This window comes from Sebastes fasciatus, chromosome 17, assembly GCF_043250625.1.
Source record: "Sebastes fasciatus isolate fSebFas1 chromosome 17, fSebFas1.pri, whole genome shotgun sequence".
Classification (NCBI taxonomy): domain Eukaryota; kingdom Metazoa; phylum Chordata; class Actinopteri; order Perciformes; family Sebastidae; genus Sebastes; species Sebastes fasciatus.
The window spans coordinates 17,768,438-17,787,150 of NC_133811.1; the positions used below are offsets into that span (position 1 = coordinate 17,768,438).

Consider the following 18,713-nt stretch of genomic DNA (forward strand, 5'->3'; position numbering starts at 1 on the left):
GACCAAAATGTTACAATTAACTTTCATGAACTGAAAACACACTGTGAAAGGGTTAAAGTTGTAAGACGAAAACACGGACAACTCCCACACCGGACAACGCCGTGGTAGCGACCTGTTAATCACACTGTAGCCACTCCCTAAAGCATACCCTGCTTTATGGTCTTTTTCACTCTAAATGGGACCATAATTTACTAAATGAACATCATGCTGTATTGAAGAAGACTTGAAACTAGTGATTGAGACCATAAACTCATGTTTACAATGTTTACTGAGGTAATAAATCGACTGAGAAGTAGGCTCATTTTCTCATAGACTTCTATACAATCAGACTTCTTTTTGCAACCAGAGGAGTCGCCCCTGCTGGCTATTAGAAAGAATGCAGGTTAAAGGCACTTCCGCAATGGCTTCACTTTTCAGACCCGGAGGTTGCCCACTACTCAAAACATACATATTTACATAATATACATAAACCCATTAATGGAACTTCAGCTGTTTATCAAATAGGCGTTATACAATGCGGTACAGCAGTGGTTAATATCCCTTTTTCACTTGTGTTTTCCATTGTTCTTCAGTCTTTCTTATATTAGTAGTGTGTTGACTTACAGTCATATTTATCCCTCGGGCCATCCCTCCAAATATCTCAAAATCTGCCCATACCGATACACATACTCACTGCTGTACGCAAAAATCTACTTTTTTTGTGCTGACTATGTGAATCCTTATAACTATAAGAAATATAATTAACATACCACCAATGTCGAAGTTATGCATGCCGGTTTTGTGGTCTGACCTTTGAGGAGGAGGCTGAGAGAGCGCTACTGTCCTCTTGTGGAAGCAATGGGGCTAGCATATGGAGGCAGTGGAGATAGGATCTTGATATAAAGTAAAATTAAAGTGCATATTGTCGCAATAAAAAGTTTCCATTTTGATGCAAGCAGTGATCTGTACGTCAAATCAAGCCTCAAAGTGTGTGTGTCTGTGTGTGGGCATGTTAGAGAGGGAAAGAGAGCGCACTTAAAACGTAGAAGGGACAACTCCACACACATACACACTAGACAAAAAGGAACACACACTGCCAGTCTGACAAAAAGCCAATAACCCACCAGCACATTAGAGGTGAATTGCTTCCCGGATGCAGCCCCTTTTCCCCCTCTCCTAAGTGGATGCATTATCATTTTGTCTGTCACAAAAAAGAGGAGCCAAAGAATATGAATATGCGTTTACATCTGTCTTCCATTAATATGCATGCCTGAATCCACATCTCAACACAAAGCCAATTTTCTGGCCATCTGGGGGATGGCTGGTAGAGGTAATGAATATTCTTTATGAATATGTTTTATTTTGCGAGGTGGCGATACATCATGAGAATGCCGCCATCGTTCTCCACTCTCTCTGTCCCTCTCTACTTCTCCGAGGTGCTGGGAGCCTTCACTGCACAACTTGATGGGTTTAATTAGACTGTAGAGAGGAGGGGTGGATGGATGGACAGATGGAGGGAAGGTTGGATGGAGAGAGAAAGAAAAAATATATTTTACCACACACACTCTCTCTCTTTCTCTCTCTGTCTCTCTCTCTCTGTCTCTAATAGGAGCCTTAATAAGCCACACACCTGCTCTGAATGGTGATGCTGGAGAGAGAAATACGGCTGAAGGTAATAGCTATCATGACTTCTGCAGTAGCCAGTCTACAGTCCTGATGTTCATTTAATTACCAGAGTAACTCATGACTGAGGTACACCTCATAGAATACTCATTAGTTTTACCATATTTTCTGCTTGGCTGTGCACACGAGCAACTCATCTTCCAGTTTTATCTTTATTTTAGAGTCATGAGAACAAGAATCAAAGCTAAAATTTTATAGGCTATTCACATTTTTTTCATAAAATATCACAACAATGATATAAAGTAAAAATATCATGCAATTACCTAAATAATTTCTGGCACAAATCCAAAAACTGCATATGCCGTGTTGAGGCTCATGCTGCCTAATTACAAGAAGCGCACACATTTTTATGACACCGAGTTAAGAAATGAGGATAGAGAGGTGGAGTATAGGATGTGTCAGCCCTGTAGGCACCTTTATATGTCACATCGATGATTTAGACGTCAGTGACAGTATTACTGTTGCTCTCCCGTCTCTGGGGCCTCGGCACAGTCCATTGGCTAGTAGTGTCCTTTAATGATTTATGATTGAAGTTAGCCCGTGAAGTCCCCAGAGCATCCCCCCGGAGCGAGAGGCACGGGGAGTGACCAGTTTTATGGCAGGACTGGGAATCAATTATGCTAACGGTGGCTAATGAATGCACTTGAGGGAACTGCTCCCCGCACTCGAGGGCCATTTTTTTCCATTTGCATATTGATGGCAGAAGGACAGTGGCCACTTTCATCCGCCTGTGATGAAGCACCATGGAAATGGACTTCTGTGTGTTCCTCTCCATCTTACTGCGGATCGTTTTTCCCTTTTTGTCTCCGCGTTTTTACATAAATGGTTTACATTTAGCCTGTTATTTTCATTTAGTAAACATTCAGTAGGAAAAATGATCCACTCAAATAATATTTTCCACACCTCTCAATAACACTAATAGATACACACAACATTGTGCCCTCAGCCAAGCCTCTTCCTCTTTTTCAATAGTCTGAAGTCATTTTCAATTAGGGCTCTTTTGCGGTCGGCCCTGGAAGTGCTCCAGTTTCTCCCCAATGGACTCTGATAGACACTGTATGGTTTAAGAGGAATAATGGTGAGGGCTTTTACTGCCGCCAAGGTTAACATGCATTAAAGTCATCTGTTTGCAAAGATGGACGTCTGGCAACACTCCCTCTCACTCCACTAAAATGCATTAAGGTAAATAACGCCGGACCCAGAGAGAAATCACTATGTCCGATGCGTCTCAGTGAAGTAAAGAAGGCTATGAATATGAAATGTGCTATGAATAAGTTATGTGGTGGTGGTGACATTGCAAAAAAAAAGACTGGGTGCGAGATCAAGGCTCTTTCAGAATGCTATGGTGTTTCCTTCCTCCTGCAATGAGATAATGAGAGCCATTTATGAATTATTTGACATGTTTAAAGAAATGGTACATCTTTAGAAATAAGCATATTTACTTTCTTGCCAAGGGTTAGATGAGAGGATTGATACAAATCTCATATTTGTGCGTTAAATGAGCAGCTAGACACAGGAGAAGGTTAGCTTTGCTTAGCATACTTGAAGTGGGGGCAAGAGCGAGCCTAGCACTGTCTGAAAGTTTAAAAAATCTGCCTACCAAAACCTCAAAAGCTCACAATTAACACGTTATATATATATATTTTTTAATCCATACAAACACTGAAGAGTAAACTGCGATTTTACAGGGCTGTGTGCCAAACTATCTCTTAACTGGACGCAGTGACTTCTTGGAGTCTCCACTGGTTGCCTGGCAACCGCATGCCTACAACAAGATATATAGGTTGCGTCCGAAATTTCATACTAACATGCTATCTAGTACCCTAAAACAGTATGTGGGATATTTATGTCCGAAACCTTAGTATGAAACGAATAGTACGCGAATTGAAATATTACAGTATGCAACGCTGGACACTACAGCAGCATAAATATCCTACAATGCAATGCGGCAGGGAGGACAACGTTCATAGCGAACGTTGACGGACGGAAGTTGTAAGTATTATAGTATGTAAGATTTCACTTTGCTAGGCGTAATATATATTTTAAATTTATTCAGACTTCTCACAAACCATTGTTTTCGTCACGAGTTTGAAACATGGTTACCATGGTTACACATCTCCAACCGGCAAGGAGGCTCTCAGGAAGTGATGATGTAAATTACGGCTCAGTGCGTCCGAAAAGATACATACTAATGTTTATTCACACAAAAGTATGTTTTTCGATAGTACATCTATTGAGTATGTAGTATGAGTATATACTGTATGGCTGGTCGGCTCAAGTAAAGTCTATGTGTGAGAAACTCTGCTCATGTTTCCAATTGCATTTACATTTAATGTATGTTTCACAAAATTAATATTTCTGTTGGGCTATGTAACATGCAACATTCTTCTCACTGAGTAGGTAGGTGTATAGCAGCTAAAAGGCTTTTAAAGCAGTTATTCTTTTAAAAAAGAAAAAATATTGTTCATATGAAAGAAGGTTATATTAAAGGTTGTTTCATACATTTGTACGATGAATTTGTGCTCATTCAAAGACAGTGTAATAAAATGCTGAATGACTGTATAACGGCTCAGTTAGTTCTTCATAATGAAGAGGTCTTTGTTTCCCTGGCACAAAAGGGGAATAAATAACAGCAAAAACAAAACAAATAAAAACATCGGTATCAGCTGTCGGCCAAATTGTTGTTTTAAACATCGGTATCGACCCAGAATTTCACAATCGGTGCATCCCTACTTTTAAGGAATACTACAAAAAAATCCTATTTATCCTGCAGAAACAATACAGTGAAAATTTACTTTAAAACAACTTTAAGAAAAAGTACTATATCCCCAGAGTTATGAAGTATCATACCTGGGGAAGATAAAGTTTGGACACAAATAAACTTCTAGAAACATCCATGAGTGATGCTATCACTCGGTGGAATAGACAGACAGAGGCAGACAGGCAGTGTTGGAGGCTGCCACTAATTTGATCTGGTGACATTTTCCTCTCCAGCTCCTCGGGGGGAAAAGAGCAGCAGCGAGAGAGTCGGGGAGTTAGAAGAGGAGGTGTTAGAGAGAGTATGAGAGATAGAGATGGAGAAAGAGAGAGAGAAGAGAGAGAGAGAGATGGCGAAGGAGACACTAATGAACGCAGACAACAAAGACCCTAACCTGAGCTCCGAGCCCCTGGAGACGCGGAGAGGTTTTTCATTGGGTCAATAAAAGCACTGGACCGTGTCTGCGTCGGCTTGCCCTTCAAGCACCCGCTTAACTGCAGAGGGAGGACTTTTGTTCAAGGTTGCTGGAGTTAAAGGGGAATATCGCTGAATTTCATATCTGGAGCGTGAGATTCAGAAACCATTTATCATGGCTGTCTGTGCACAGGGAGAAAAGATCTGACGTCTTGTTTATGTGTGATGTCAAACTAATGTTCATCTACATAAAGAATTCATCAGGAGGACATGTCGCCATGACAGTAGAAAGGCTACATCAGTGCATTTTATTCAAAGCTGAGAGTAGAGCTTAAATGAAGTTCAGTTGGATGTTAAAGCTGAACTTAACAAGACTGACATGTTGATTGTCTGTATGATGGATTTGGGGGTTTTGCTTTTTTTATTTACACACTCTCCAGGGGAGCGTTTAAGTTACAACACTGAAAACTGAGTTTGATCTGCGGAGAGAGGATGGATATATTTCCCACTGGATATCTCAGGGTTAATTTCTGCAAAGAGAGCAGCGCTGTATTCCTTCTGCCAAATCACAGGAATGCAACCGTTAGAGGAAGACGTAGGCCAAAATCAGCGTGATGAGATATTGACTCTTGGCTTGTAATTTCATTTTATGCACCAAGTGGCAAACAAGATATCACACTGTTCGTAATCCTCAGCGTCTCTGAACACACACACACACACACACACACACACGCCTCCCACAGACTCCTTCTTGTTATTAACGGGGAATCTAAAGGAGAGAGCCTCGAGTCTGGAGTCTTCACACCAGGACTCACACCTGAAGGGGGAGAATCAACACACACACAGACACACACACGAGCACGCTGGGGGACACATACTCGGTTGCCCCGCTAAGTCCCCCCACGTCTGACATATGTCACTCCCAATCTGTTCAGCAGGCCACACATCGCTCCAGTGTGCCACAGTGGCGTAGGGGGGCTGCAGAGAGGGGAAAGTCAGGCAGAGAGAGCTGAAGACTGAACAAGAGGGCACAGAGGGACAGAGACAGGAAGAGAGAGAGAGAGAGAATGAAAGACAAGGCAGGGAGAGCTGCATAGTGGTTTGCTAAACCCTCTCCTTGCTAATTGGTAGTTTGGAAACAACACCATCTGTTCTTTAAGAAAGTCAGATGCACAGTCTTAAAAAAGATGCCACCACTCCTGAATACATTTACCAGCAGCCAACGCAAATAACTCAACAGCCCCGGGCTTCTTTCAACACAAAGATCCTGCAGGACACCGACTAGACAGGCATCTGTTATATTTGTTACTGTATAATGTTTAGGGATCTAGTCCTGGGTTACTGCCAGGGAGGTCCTGAATAATGTAAACATGTGATGATGAAGATAGCGAGGAGAGATGTGTGAGTCAGTGGACTATTTATGTGCACAAACAGATCAGAATCCACCTGTAACCAGGCGAATTCCTATTTGGATCTTAAAGGCAACGTGACAAATGGAAGTAGATTGCCACCATGTGGTTAGATAATGCAATCACACTGACAAAGCTGAGAAACTCTGCTTTGTCTGTTGGCTCTTCTTACTGAAATCATACTGTATGGATAATTGTGAAATCATACTAAAATTCAGAGAGGAAAATTTTCACTGTGAGACATGATGTTACTCCTTTTAAAAACATAAATATGCAACTACTAACCGCTGACAATTATGCAGAACTGCCTGATTCTGTAACAGCTTCATCCCCTGAGCCATTAACCTCCATTTAACCTACTACACACACACACACTCACACACACACACTCACACTCACACACACTTGCACAAAACCGTTTGAAATTCCAAACTAACATGCTATTTAGTACGCTTAAACAGCATGTGAGATTTTTTAGTATGCCTGAAACGTTAGGATGAAACCAATAGTACGCGAATTGCATACTATTTCCAGTGAAATATTAAAGTATGCAAACACTGGACACTACAGCTGCCTAAATATCCCACAATGCAAGGCGGTAGTATTGACAACGTTCATAACAGCTGTTAATGGACAGCTCTGTAACGTCAATAACGCTTCAATTTAAGTGTAAGAATAAGATTTCACTTTGCTAGGTGTAATATATTTTTTTAATTAGTTCAGACTTTATGATTCTCACAAACCATCGTTTGGTCACATGAGGTTGGCAGAGGTTACCATGGTTACACCTCTGCAACCGGCAAGGATGCTCTCAGAAAGTGATGACGTAAATTATTGCTCAGTGCGTCCAAAAACATACACACTACTGTTTATTCACACAAAAGTATGTTGAGCGATAGTACATATATTAGTATGTGATTTCTACTATTACTTACATTACTACAGTAATGGACAGAATATTTGCACTTCAACCGATGCTATGTGTTTTAGACATGTATGTTGTTTTGTATCTTTTTATCCATCTTTTATCTGTGTTATTGCTTTTGCACATTGAGCTGAGTAAACATACTTTATTTCTGTGTATAGTCTTGAATTATAAATGTAAATTTTGCTTGCTGCTGTTTAATCAAAACTCAAACAGGCCTATATTGTTTCCAGGGAATTCATTACAACACTAAAACTAAGGGTGGTTACTTGACTGTACACAAGAAGCCATATAGGATACCATCACGCCAAAATTAGCTGGTATTTTTATTAAATGATCAAAGAAAAAAAACATGATGTAATGATACCGTGCGCCGCACCAGAGGAAGGTTATATCAGAAGCATTTAACGAAAAAAATGAATGTATACCAGCATCAGCTGTAGCAGAGAGTATAAACCAGATCCTCTTGGGATTCCAGGCACACAGCTCAATGCAATGACCGTGTTTTACATCGCCAATCTGTTACAGTGGGATCTCCCCAGCTTCAATCCCATGGATGATTAAGCGTGATAATTAAGGTTTTTGGACATTTTCCACAGAGGAGCAGACGTGGCAGCTGGTGACATTCATGCATTCCCAAACACAGAGGAGGGAATTACAATGAGGCCTCCATTCATTTCAGTGATCACAAAGTCTGCTCTTGGCACCAGCTCAAAAGCAGTCAAGCTGTTGTTGAAAAGGACTATTTGTGGCCCTCTTTGTTGCAATGTAGACAATGTACCTTGATCTATTTGGGGAATTATACAAGCCGTAGAAAGCAGCCAAATATTTGTCTTTTCCAGCAGGGATATTCACTTGCTATTGCCCAGGAAAAAAAACATGGAGATTATCACATTATTTGTGTGCTATTTTTGGTTGATATCTCTAACAGGCATGACACAAGATTACAGATTCCATAACTGCTTTTATAGCTTTATTGGTTTGATATGAAAAGTTTACTACCTGCATTGCAGACACTTTTTTCTCTTCTGCTTTGTTTTCATACTACAAGGGTTATAAAGTGGTTCCCTGTCACAACTAAATCATTGGGAGGATTATTTTTTTTTTAGTTTGAACGTTCATTGGGAGGATAATTTATGACTGAAACATGAAGAAACTAATCCATGATTTACTTTCCAGCAGATTAGATTACTAATATTGTCTTTTCTCAGGTCTCCCATAAAGAACTGACTGAACCTTAAATACTCATCATAACGTCATAATCCAGCCCTCCTCTTCAGTATGCATGCATGTAGGGTGATGTAAAGTACAGTAATGGAAGAAGTATTCAGATGCTTACTAGCAGTACCACATTGTTAAAACATTTTAAAATGAGTATACAAGTCCTGCATTTGGAATTTAACTTCAGTTAAGGTACAGTTTCCTACCTGTGGCTCAGCAGGTAGAGCGGGCTGTCCAACAATGGCAGGGTTGTCAGTTCAATCTCCAGCTCCTATACTGCAATTCAGCAAGATGCTGGACCCCTTCTGATGGTTCGGCCTTCCCCTTGCATGGTAGCTCCACCGGTATCTGTGTGTGTGAAGGGAAGTACATTGTAAAGAGTTCTGGATAAAAGTGTTATATGAATGCAGTCAAGTCCAGTATTATCATCAAGATATAATAAGCTACTGACAGAATCAAAAGTACTGATTATACAGAATGGCTTATGTACTGTATAATAGATGCGGTAAGTGTTATGTTATTTGATTATTAGTTTTGACTGATCAACACATAGGCAGCATTTAAAGCATTTGGTCAAGGTGGATAAAATATAATTTTGACTTCTTTATACCGTTGGGTTGTTTAATCTATTACTATACATCATGTTGTTGATTATCTATTTTTTATGTATAATCTTAATCTACAAAGAAGAAACTACTAATTAAAGATCTCTAATGAATGTATAATATAATAATACAAATATATATTAAATATTAAATATAATAATGTAATGAATGTGGAGTAAAAAGTGCAATAGTTTCCTCTGACCTACTGGTGTAGAAGTAGCATAAAATGAGAAAAAACTCAAGTACCACAAGTATACTAATACTTAGTACTAAGTGCATTTACTTACACTTCATCAGGTAATATAAGAAAACTGCAACTGGTCCAGAATAAAGCGGCATGTGTAGCTCTTTCTTGTGGGTGGAGAACAAATGTTCTTAAAATGCATAAATGTCTCTCTTGGTTTGAAGTGAGAAATAGATTGCTGTATTCATTGATGGTTTTCATTAAGAATGTTATAACAACAAAGACTCCATTTATTTTTTATAAAAAACTATCCTTTAGTACAGATACACACAATTATTCCACAAGGCATGCTGCTGCAGGTTGTTTGACTTTACCAAGATCCAAAACCAAATCAGGTCAAAGTACAGCAATATACAGAGCAATGCAAGAATGGAATTCACTCCCAAATCATATTACACAACAAAATACTATATTTGGTTTTAAAAAAAACACTAAAAAAGCACTACTTAAGAAGAAACTTTAGTAATTAATAAGTATTCTTGGGTGTGTAAGGGTATTATGGGCATTCCATGTTAAATGTTAAATGATGATATTTATCTGTTAGATCATGATAGATTCAGTCGGAGCCTTTATTCTATTTTCTTTGTGTTTTTGTTATTTAAACTGTGTCAGTTATTATTGTTTTATTTACAGTTGACGTGTATTACCATGTGTTATGTTAGTGTATTATGATGAGTAGTGTGAATGTGTATTTTTGTATTGTCACCATGTAAACTATGTGGACCCCAGGAGGAATAGCTGCTGCTATGCAAAAGCTAATGGGGATCCAAATAAACAAACAAACAAACTCAATCTCCCAGAATGCATTGCTCAAGCGGAAACGCCAGCAGGGACTCCATGGAAACGGCAGACTGGCGTGCTAGCTTGAGGAGAGAGGAGAAGCATTGGTTAGCTAGTTAGCGATAAATCTCAGTCCAGTCCAGATAAACTCTCCTGAACACTGAATACATTTCATTTACTGCCTTTTCTGCAAAGATGAGCCGCACGCCCGATGCCAGAGCGAGGTAAGACCGAGGCACAATGCGTTAAAACGAGCTGAATCCTCCCGGTAACGGTAACGGTAACGTTAGCTGCTCGGTACATTAACACTAACGTTTACAAAACAACATCTCAAGAGTCAGCTAGCTGCTAGTTCACTTGTGTTTTCACGCTTTACATTACTTACAGATATAGCTGGTTGTTCATAAATAGGTATAAACACGAGACGCATCTACTGGACCATGATGATGTTGTTTATGATCCCAAAAGGACTTTTCTTTATAATCCTCAAACTAAAGCTCAAATGCTCATGTTATCCTTTAAAAGATGAGCTTTTCCTGTGTAAAGCATACAGAAAACATCACAGGTAAAGTGATATCATTGCTGTATCAAGGGGCTAGTGAAGAGAAGAGGAATCACCACACTGTATGTTAGAGATAAATGGGTAAAAGAAAAGAAAATGCAACTAACCGAAGAAGATTGGTATAATATATGTAACATTCAACAAACTACCACCAGCTCCAGGGTGTGGAAATAAATTGCTGGAAGAACATAATCAGATTCTTCATAACTCCCAAGACAAAAAGTAAATTTTCTTCTAGAGGAGACTGGAGACTGTGTGGGGAGGATTATTATTATTATTATTATTACTACAGCAAAACTATCAAAACAAACTGTGTGGCCTCACATTGAACTCTTTTTTTCATCCTCTCAAGATCTCCACTCTTCAATCTAGTTATAATAGTAGTTGTAAAGAACATGCAACTCTCACGATAACTCAACAGATATGCTGGAGACTGTGTGGGGAGGATAAAGTGGCCCATGTTTTTTGGGAATGTAAGAAAAGGAGTAAATACTGGGAAGATGTATGGGTGGAATTAAAAGCAATACTGGGTTATGAAATACCTAAAACATGCGAGTCGATGAATCTAGGCAACCTTAAAAGGGAAATTGTGCAATGGGAAGAACGATACCTTTTCAAGGTCTTGTTGGCAGCGGCCAAGAAAGCAATCACCAGGAAATGGTGCAAAGAGGACCCTCCTACTCTGAATCACTGGAAGAACATTGTTGAGGAGATATTTGACATGGAAAGACTCACACATGTACTGAGAATCCAGCAATCGGAGTTTGCTGAGAAATGGAACAAATGGACAGCATATCTTACCCATCACTGGGACACCAGTGGCCCCTCTGAATGAATACAGCTATCATGCACTACATTACTAAGTTTTGTACCCCGATATCCCATTGACACATCTTTGTTTGTTCTTTGTTTTTTATATCAATAAAACACAAGTTTAAAAAAAAAAAAAAAAGATGAGCTTTTCTCAAACAGTAATTAACACTATCTGTTACTAGATAAATAGGTTTTACTACACTCAGCTGGCTAAGTGTCTCAGTGATGATGACATAATAGGCTTTATGAAAGAATCTGGAAAATAATGGCCTGCTACACGTAAGCTATATGTAGTTAGATTCAAACTCATATGACATATAGTACACAAAAATAAGATCTCTTAGGTGAGAGAAATGCACTTTTTTTGTCCCCATGCATACACAATTTGATTACTACTGTTAATGTCCTTCATCCTCTCCAGGGACACCCAGACCAGAAAGATCCAGGAAAACATCACCAATGTGGAGAAACATTTTGGAGAGATGTGCCAACTGTTTGCTGCCTATGTCCGTAAAACAGCCAGGCTACGAGACAAGTCAGACGTCCTGGTTAGGGAAATCGGCGTGTATGCAGACACAGAGACGCCCCACCTGAAGAGAGGTATGAAGCAGTTTGCTGACCACCTGGCCAAGATTCAAGACTACCGCCAAGCTGAGGTAAAACTACAGTATTTCATTTCCTGCTGCTTTCACTTTAATCATAATTTCACATTGGGAGCCTAAATTTGTTGTAGAAGCTAACGTGAAGTTGTTTGCCTTACAGGTGGAAAGACTTGAAGCCAAAGTCATAGAGCCATTAAAAAGCTATGGAGCTGTTGTGAAACGTAAAAGGGTAAGTGTTGCTGTGAGCTGTGCTATGTTAACATCTGAACTGATGCCAGTGGGCCAAATGACAATGACCATTAAGCTTTATCCATGTTCCAGCTACAATTATTGTAAAATTAGTACAAAGCCTCCTCAAAGAGAAAATTACAAGTTGCAGAGTATTTTTTACTGTAAATGGTTGCGTGGCAAAAATCTTTAGATATATTTACTTTTGTGTAATTTATAAGAGCACCGATGTTACTTTTCTGTCTTATTCTTGCTTGTTGAGATATCACATTTATAACACAGCTATACAGAAACGCATCAAATGCTGCTCCAACTGCCAGTGACATAAAATGTGAACAGAAAATGGACGAGTGCCTCAAAGGTCGTAAAATTGTTTACCTTCCTGCCTTGCCTCTCTCCATGTAGTGTGTCCCTAACTCGTGTTTCCGTTCCATCTAAATAACTGCAGCTTTTTTTGTTTCAAGGTTAAATGTGCTCTGGCTCACAATGATGCCAGTAATTGTGTCATCAAAAATGATAATAGGAGCTTAGGGGGCAGTTTGGGACATTTTACTGTCAGTGTTATTACCACTGCATGGCCACATGAGGGCAGTGTTGATTTAATGATGACATCCCACTGGCACATCAGCCTCTCTTTGTGCCATTGTTAGCATCTCCTCCTCTCAGCATCTTATTTTAACCAGGATTAAAAGGGAATGTTCTCTCTCATACAGTGTTGCCATAAATTATAAAATTAGTCACGTTGCCTTGTGTGGTCCAGTCGCCCACTGCTGCAAAGTACTCTCACTCTTTTTTTCTAGTCATCTTTTTGTTAAAACTACTTTCAAAATTCACCAGAATTTAAAGTATGTGCCAAAAAACACACGAGACACTTCTTAGCTTGTTCAAAAGAAACAGTCCGCTTTGATATTGATCGTGATTGGTCATTTGTTTGCACAGTGAGTGAGCGTGCCAGAAAAAACATTACCAACTGTTTCAGCGTAAAGACAACACAAAAAAACCTGCCCAACAGGGTGCACTTGAGGTCTTGATCTGGAAACACTGAGTTATGACAAATGTCTGTTTGATTATGTCCTGATGCAAATTTATAAATAACTAACTATCGTTGTTCATTCTCATAATGACTACTTTGTCCTTGTGTACATCCATGCAGGAGGATCTGAAGACGACTCAGAGTGCCAGAGACAGAGAAGCCAAACAGATGGCTCAGCTTGAGAGGACGAGACAGAGAAACCCCTCAGACAGGCAGATCATTGTATCCTTGTTTTGTTTCTCAAATTCTCTAATATCAAACAGACAATAGACTTTCAATGATACAACAACCACCTGTAGGCTATACTGCATGCAGGCGGCATCTTGGGTACAGCTTAGTTAGTCATAGATATTAATTAATATTGCAACAGGAAAATAAACTTGGATCCATTTTGAATGTTTAGCAACAAGCTAATATTGTTTTTGGTGTTTCCTTGACTTCTCTTTCAGTCTCAGGTGTGTCCCGTGATGTATGACTACAAACACATGTAACAACTCCAACAGAAACCAATTTTGTCATTACTCTCTTATAGATGTGAAGCACATCACGGAAATTACTTGTAATCACTCACAAACTTATAAAGTCACAAACCCTCTGCAGTTTCGCCATTGTCACACTAGTTATACAGTACACACGCCAACCTGCAGCACTTATAGGAAACAGAAGTAACAGCAGAAACTCATTTTATATAGCTCATATACAGTATGTCACCATGTGTGAAGTTAAGGTGTTAAATTGCATGAACACATGAGACGTAAGTGTCAAAATTGCAGAAGCTCTTGCTTTCCCTTCCTGTTTAAAGAGCACATTAGCATGTCAATGTCTGTAGGGCTCATGCCAATACGTGGCGCATGCGAGGCTGGAACTGCAGTTCCGAAACTGGATGATATTGGCCCGGGTATCAAGTATTCATTTTCTAATTGAGCACGTTAATAAGCAGAATGGGATACTGTTAAATTTCTATGTTTATACACAGATTTTCTCAAAAACTTTCGCTTTTTGTATTTTGTTGTATATTGATTTGTTCTCCTATCAGGCTGAAAGTGAGCTCCAGAGAGCCACCATGGATGCCACGCGGACCACCAGGCAGCTGGAGGAGACAATAGACGAGTTTGAGAGGCAGAAGATCCGGGACATCAAGGTTCTGAGCTTTCTGTCTACCTCAAATTAAGAACTACAATTTCAGTGGTTGGAAATACGGTACATGTCGGTTTAAACCGTGGGCGGCAGTGAAGTGAAACCAGACGGTGATAATATATTGATATGAGGATATTTCACACCTGCCCACATCTCTTAATCCTCCTCCAGTTGTTTGAAACTATTCTGGTTCTGTCATTTCAGAACTCTTTTTCATGTCTTGTGGCCACAAGGTAGTTTGTGATTCATTTAAATAGTTCCTAAGCCTACTCACTACTGAATTATTATCCATGTCTTTCCCCTTATAGAAAATCTTCGGTGAGTTTGTGACAGTGGAGATGTCGTTCCACGCCAAGGCCTTGGAGGTGTACACTTTGGCCTACCAGAGCATTCAAAGCGTGGATGAGGAGGAGGACCTGGAGGTAGGCTGATGACCCACGACCCAGTCAGTTATAATTAGCCTGCCAGCATGAGTGTGTGTGTGTGTGTGTGTGTGTGTGTGTGTGTGTGTGTGTGTGTGTGTGTGTGTGTGTGTGTGTGTGTGTGTGTGTGTGCGCGCATAGGAGATGTTTCAAATGTTAATTTAGGTGTAATTATTGAACTGACTCACTGTGTCACAGACGAACAGAGAAAGCATGTATATTTAAATGTGGCCGTGTACTAGGGATGATTAAAGCTGAGCAGTCCTTATGTACACCCTCTGCCGTGCACTTGATTAACCCGACGGTTATATTTAACAAGTCCAAGCGAAGCCATCATGATCTTATGCACACATTACTCATCGACTCATTGCTCATGTATAGTCCACACCCTTTAGCTCGTGTGGTAACTTTTGAAGTAAACTGCGGTGAACTCTTCACAATTCGGAGCTACTTTCTTCTGTTTACAATTTGGTCTCGAGATGTTTTCTATTATTACTATTTTAAGAGACAACGCCCGTAGTGTGAAAACAAAGGATCAATGATTGAGCGAGCGAGGTTCCTCCCGCAGATGCCCTTGTGCTATTTTTCCTCCACCCCTTCGCCATCTCATTCGTGTGTTTTTGCACTGAATCATCCCCCTTCCATTCATATCGAAGCGAAACTCCTCACCCAGACGAGGCTGTCTTTTCAATGACTCATAGTACAAAGCATGGGAGATTGAATCATCAGAAAAAAAGGCACAATGACAGGCATGAAGATAATCCTGATTGAGAGTTGTTGTGGAATTTGTTTACGGCGTGGTTTAAATGGCAGTTTGATGTGTTATCGAAGGCATACCTTCTGAGCGGCTTTGTTTAAGCGCGGTGAAAGAAAGATTGCTGATTTGCTGGATATTCCAGGTTGTAAAGTATTCCAGTCGTGTTTTTCACCCCGGAGACTTTACAACTTATTTAGCTGTTCTACAAAATACTTATTGCGTAACATCCCTAAAGTGACAATGTGCACTCAGTTTGTGTACACTGTGGCCGCTTTAGTCATTTTTTTTTTTTAAATTCATGGTTTATCTTGCATTATGTTCAGTGCACATATTAAAGGTATAATATGTAGCTGTTGTCGGTTGCTGTAAACAAACAGCATTCAAAGTTGGCCACACCACCACAGCCCAACCAGCCGAGAGGGAGAGAGAGAGCAGCGATGGTCGTACGAGCTATACAGTGACTGAAGAGAGAGAGAGAGAGAGAGAGCGGCGTTGGTGAGAACAAAGCAGCAAATCAGAGCAATATAACGTCATTTTCTGATTGTTTCACGGCGGTTACATTCTAAAGCACACAAATGACTACGCATAACCCTGCGGGAAGATGTCGAGTTGCCGGATTTTGAATGAATGCAGGCTTCCTGGCTGTGGCTCAGTGCTGCCCGTCAAACTACAGAAACACACAGATCATAACTGCACTCACAATACAGAGAGGAGCAGGGGGATTACTGGAACACATGCACATAATAACACAACCCGTTCCCATCCGTGAAATGCAGCCGCTTTGTATGTGGAGACTTGTGCCTCGGTATCAGAAGCCATGGGGCGTGACAAAACGGCGATATTTGATCACCTGAACAGGCTGCACACCCTGCACGCTGTCATTGGCTGGGGATTACACCCCCATGTGGGACACAAAGTCACTTTGTTGACGCCCAGAAGCGTCCCGAGTAAAGCAAAATAAGAAGAAAAGAGAAAATACAGGCAGAGGGCAGGGTCTCTACACACTTCTAGTGCGGCATAAGATGATTGAGATGGATTATTTTTGTACCAGTCTTTACATTGCTTTTTAGTTAATTCTTGCATATTATACCATAAGATTACCGATGGGTGTGTGTGTAGGCATTGCTTCCATTCTCCTGTTTCTCTTTGGAAAAATATAGCGCCTACTGTCTTTGGCAGGTGTTCAGGAGCTTGCTGCACCCCCCTGACTACCAGTCACGCTTAGACATAGTGCGAGCTAATTCCAAAACCTCCCTCGATCGGACCGGGTCCTTCCTGAGTACAGCAGGGACCTTACAGGTAAGATACAAACAAAAACTAGAATTTCCCCAGAAGGTCCCTGACTGACTGACTGAAGTTTCTGTTATGGCTTTTTTTTTTTATCTTTGACTTTGACCGTTAAATAAATTGCATTGTGGTGATGACATAAAAAAAAATCCCTTCTTCCCTTTTCGAGTAGTCTTCCTCATACCAGTCGAGGCTGGTGGCTCGATAAGTCTTATCAGTCGTGCCAAAGTTTATACACAGCGTCATCCCAACCATCATTCTGTTTGAATCTCCACGCGTCATCGCATGCCAGTATCATCATGCATTTCCTCCCACGTTTCACAGTTTACCCCAGCATCTTCACAGTGGCACTGTACTGACCTTGTGACAACCAGTCTTCACTCTCTCTCACTAAATGAGGAGTATTATTTGATATCTCTGAAGATCTGTCCTCTTTAGGTCTCAGTGTGTGTTCAGACGTCGTATCTTGTATCTAGATTGTAGCTCGCAGATTGCAGTCCGCGCATGTCATCAGAATGTGCCTCAAGTGCATCTTGCGCCACAACTTGAGATCATACTTTGCTTCCATGATTAGGTTTGATTTTATCTGCGGGTATCTGCAATCACTGCTAAACAACAAACACAGTTGCAGTCAACATTCTTAGATTATACACATGCCAGGATATGAACTTAACTGTCCTTCAACATAGGACATATTTATGTTCATATAGTATTATACTACAAATATAAACAAATGTAACCTGAGGAATTTGGTGCATATGGAGGTGTGTTCACACCTGTACTCGAGAGAAAAGTTCAGGAGAAAACCGGTAGCACCAATCGTGCGTAATGACTATCTGTGTTGAGTGTTGTAGCTGCGTGGTGACTGTTTATTTGTTGTCACAGCAACAAAGAGCTAGCAGTCGCCAGACGAGGAGAGAGGATGAGGACGACGAAGAGGATGAAGATGAATCTGAAGAGGAGGAGGAAGAGGAGGACGAAGAGGAGGAATCAGATGATGAACATTAATTATTTTGTATGGAACAGAAAAAAGGATATCAAAAGGTGTATTACTGTGTCATTGCCAAAATCACCTCATACAGGTGGTCTGAGCAGTATTGTAGAGCTGTAAGTGTGTTGTAGTTGTGTGATGCTTTGTAAGAGAACATGTTGTCCTTTACTAACATTTGTCTTTGAAATTCCAGCCAATTATTGTCTTATATATTTTTGTATGCACATTACATATTCAATTGTACTGGAACGACCAGTGCGTTTATTTTATTGCACCATGTTATTATCTTTATGAATTAAAAAAAGAAAAATCAGTTTTCAAATTTTGCGTTGTTCCAGTGAATTACCATTCTATAATAAGTACATGGTGTACCCTCACTCACTCACTTTGCATAAAAATGGCAGCAGAGAGGTTGATTGTTTGATTTTAGAAATTGTTCAGAGTGTGAATCAGCCTAAGTGACAGTAGTTATGTGACGACCGCAGTTGAAAGTGACTCATCTCTTCCACAGACATGCAGTTGTACAAATGAAGCTGGGGACATTTTGCACATTTCTTTCTGTCTGTCTGTCTGTCTGTCTGTCTGTCTGTCTGTCTGTCTGTCTGTCTGTCTGTCTGTCTGTCTGTCTGTCTGTCTGTGTGTGTGTGTGTGTGTGTGTGTGTGTGTGTGTGTGTGTGTGTGTGTGTGTGTGGAGGCTGATGGCTCCTATGTCTGTTTTGCATGAGTCACTCGACACATTTATTATTCCTCATCTGCCCGTGTCATGATGAATACTTTTCTGCCATTGGACTTGTGCACATAAACACTCACATATTGCATGTTTGCATCATTGTCTGTATGCAAAGAAACAATATAGGCACATT

General features: G+C 40.3%; 1 protein-coding gene and 1 long non-coding RNA gene across 3 annotated transcripts in view; one reads left to right on the forward strand and one right to left on the reverse strand.

The window, feature by feature from the left end:
- Positions 1 to 811: 811 nt before the first annotated feature.
- The window catches only part of LOC141754474 (uncharacterized), a 74,262-nt gene continuing 56,360 nt past the window's right edge, over positions 812 to 18,713 (reverse strand). Inside the window, exons 1-3 of one of the 2 annotated variants that reach the window (XR_012590662.1) lie at positions 9,282 to 10,035; positions 8,596 to 8,737; positions 812 to 1,458 (exon numbers count right to left, since the gene is read on the reverse strand). This is a non-coding gene — a long non-coding RNA (uncharacterized LOC141754474). Of the gene's footprint in view, positions 1,459 to 8,595; positions 8,738 to 9,281; positions 10,036 to 18,713 lie in introns of those variants that run through there. The other variant, XR_012590663.1, reaches the window with a different exon arrangement.
- On the forward strand, positions 10,051 to 18,172 carry cibar1 (CBY1 interacting BAR domain containing 1). The gene is made up of 9 exons (XM_074613546.1): positions 10,051 to 10,242; positions 11,815 to 12,049; positions 12,156 to 12,224; positions 13,377 to 13,478; positions 13,706 to 13,711; positions 14,293 to 14,397; positions 14,702 to 14,815; positions 16,752 to 16,871; positions 17,745 to 18,172. The coding sequence occupies exons 1-9, from the start codon at positions 10,214 to 10,216 to the stop codon at positions 17,865 to 17,867; spliced, it is 903 nt and encodes a 300-aa protein (XP_074469647.1). The 5' UTR covers positions 10,051 to 10,213; the 3' UTR covers positions 17,868 to 18,172.

Excerpts from the sequence above, each read along its gene's own strand:
- cibar1 (XM_074613546.1), top strand. The coding sequence starts at position 10,214 with ATGAGCCGCACGCCCGATGCCAGAGCGAG. Across the intron at positions 14,398-14,701 it reads AGAAGATCCGGGACATCAAG|AAAATCTTCGGTGAGTTTGT; the intron begins GTTCTGAGCTTT and ends TTCCCCTTATAG. Across the intron at positions 14,816-16,751 it reads ATGAGGAGGAGGACCTGGAG|GTGTTCAGGAGCTTGCTGCA; the intron begins GTAGGCTGATGA and ends TGTCTTTGGCAG.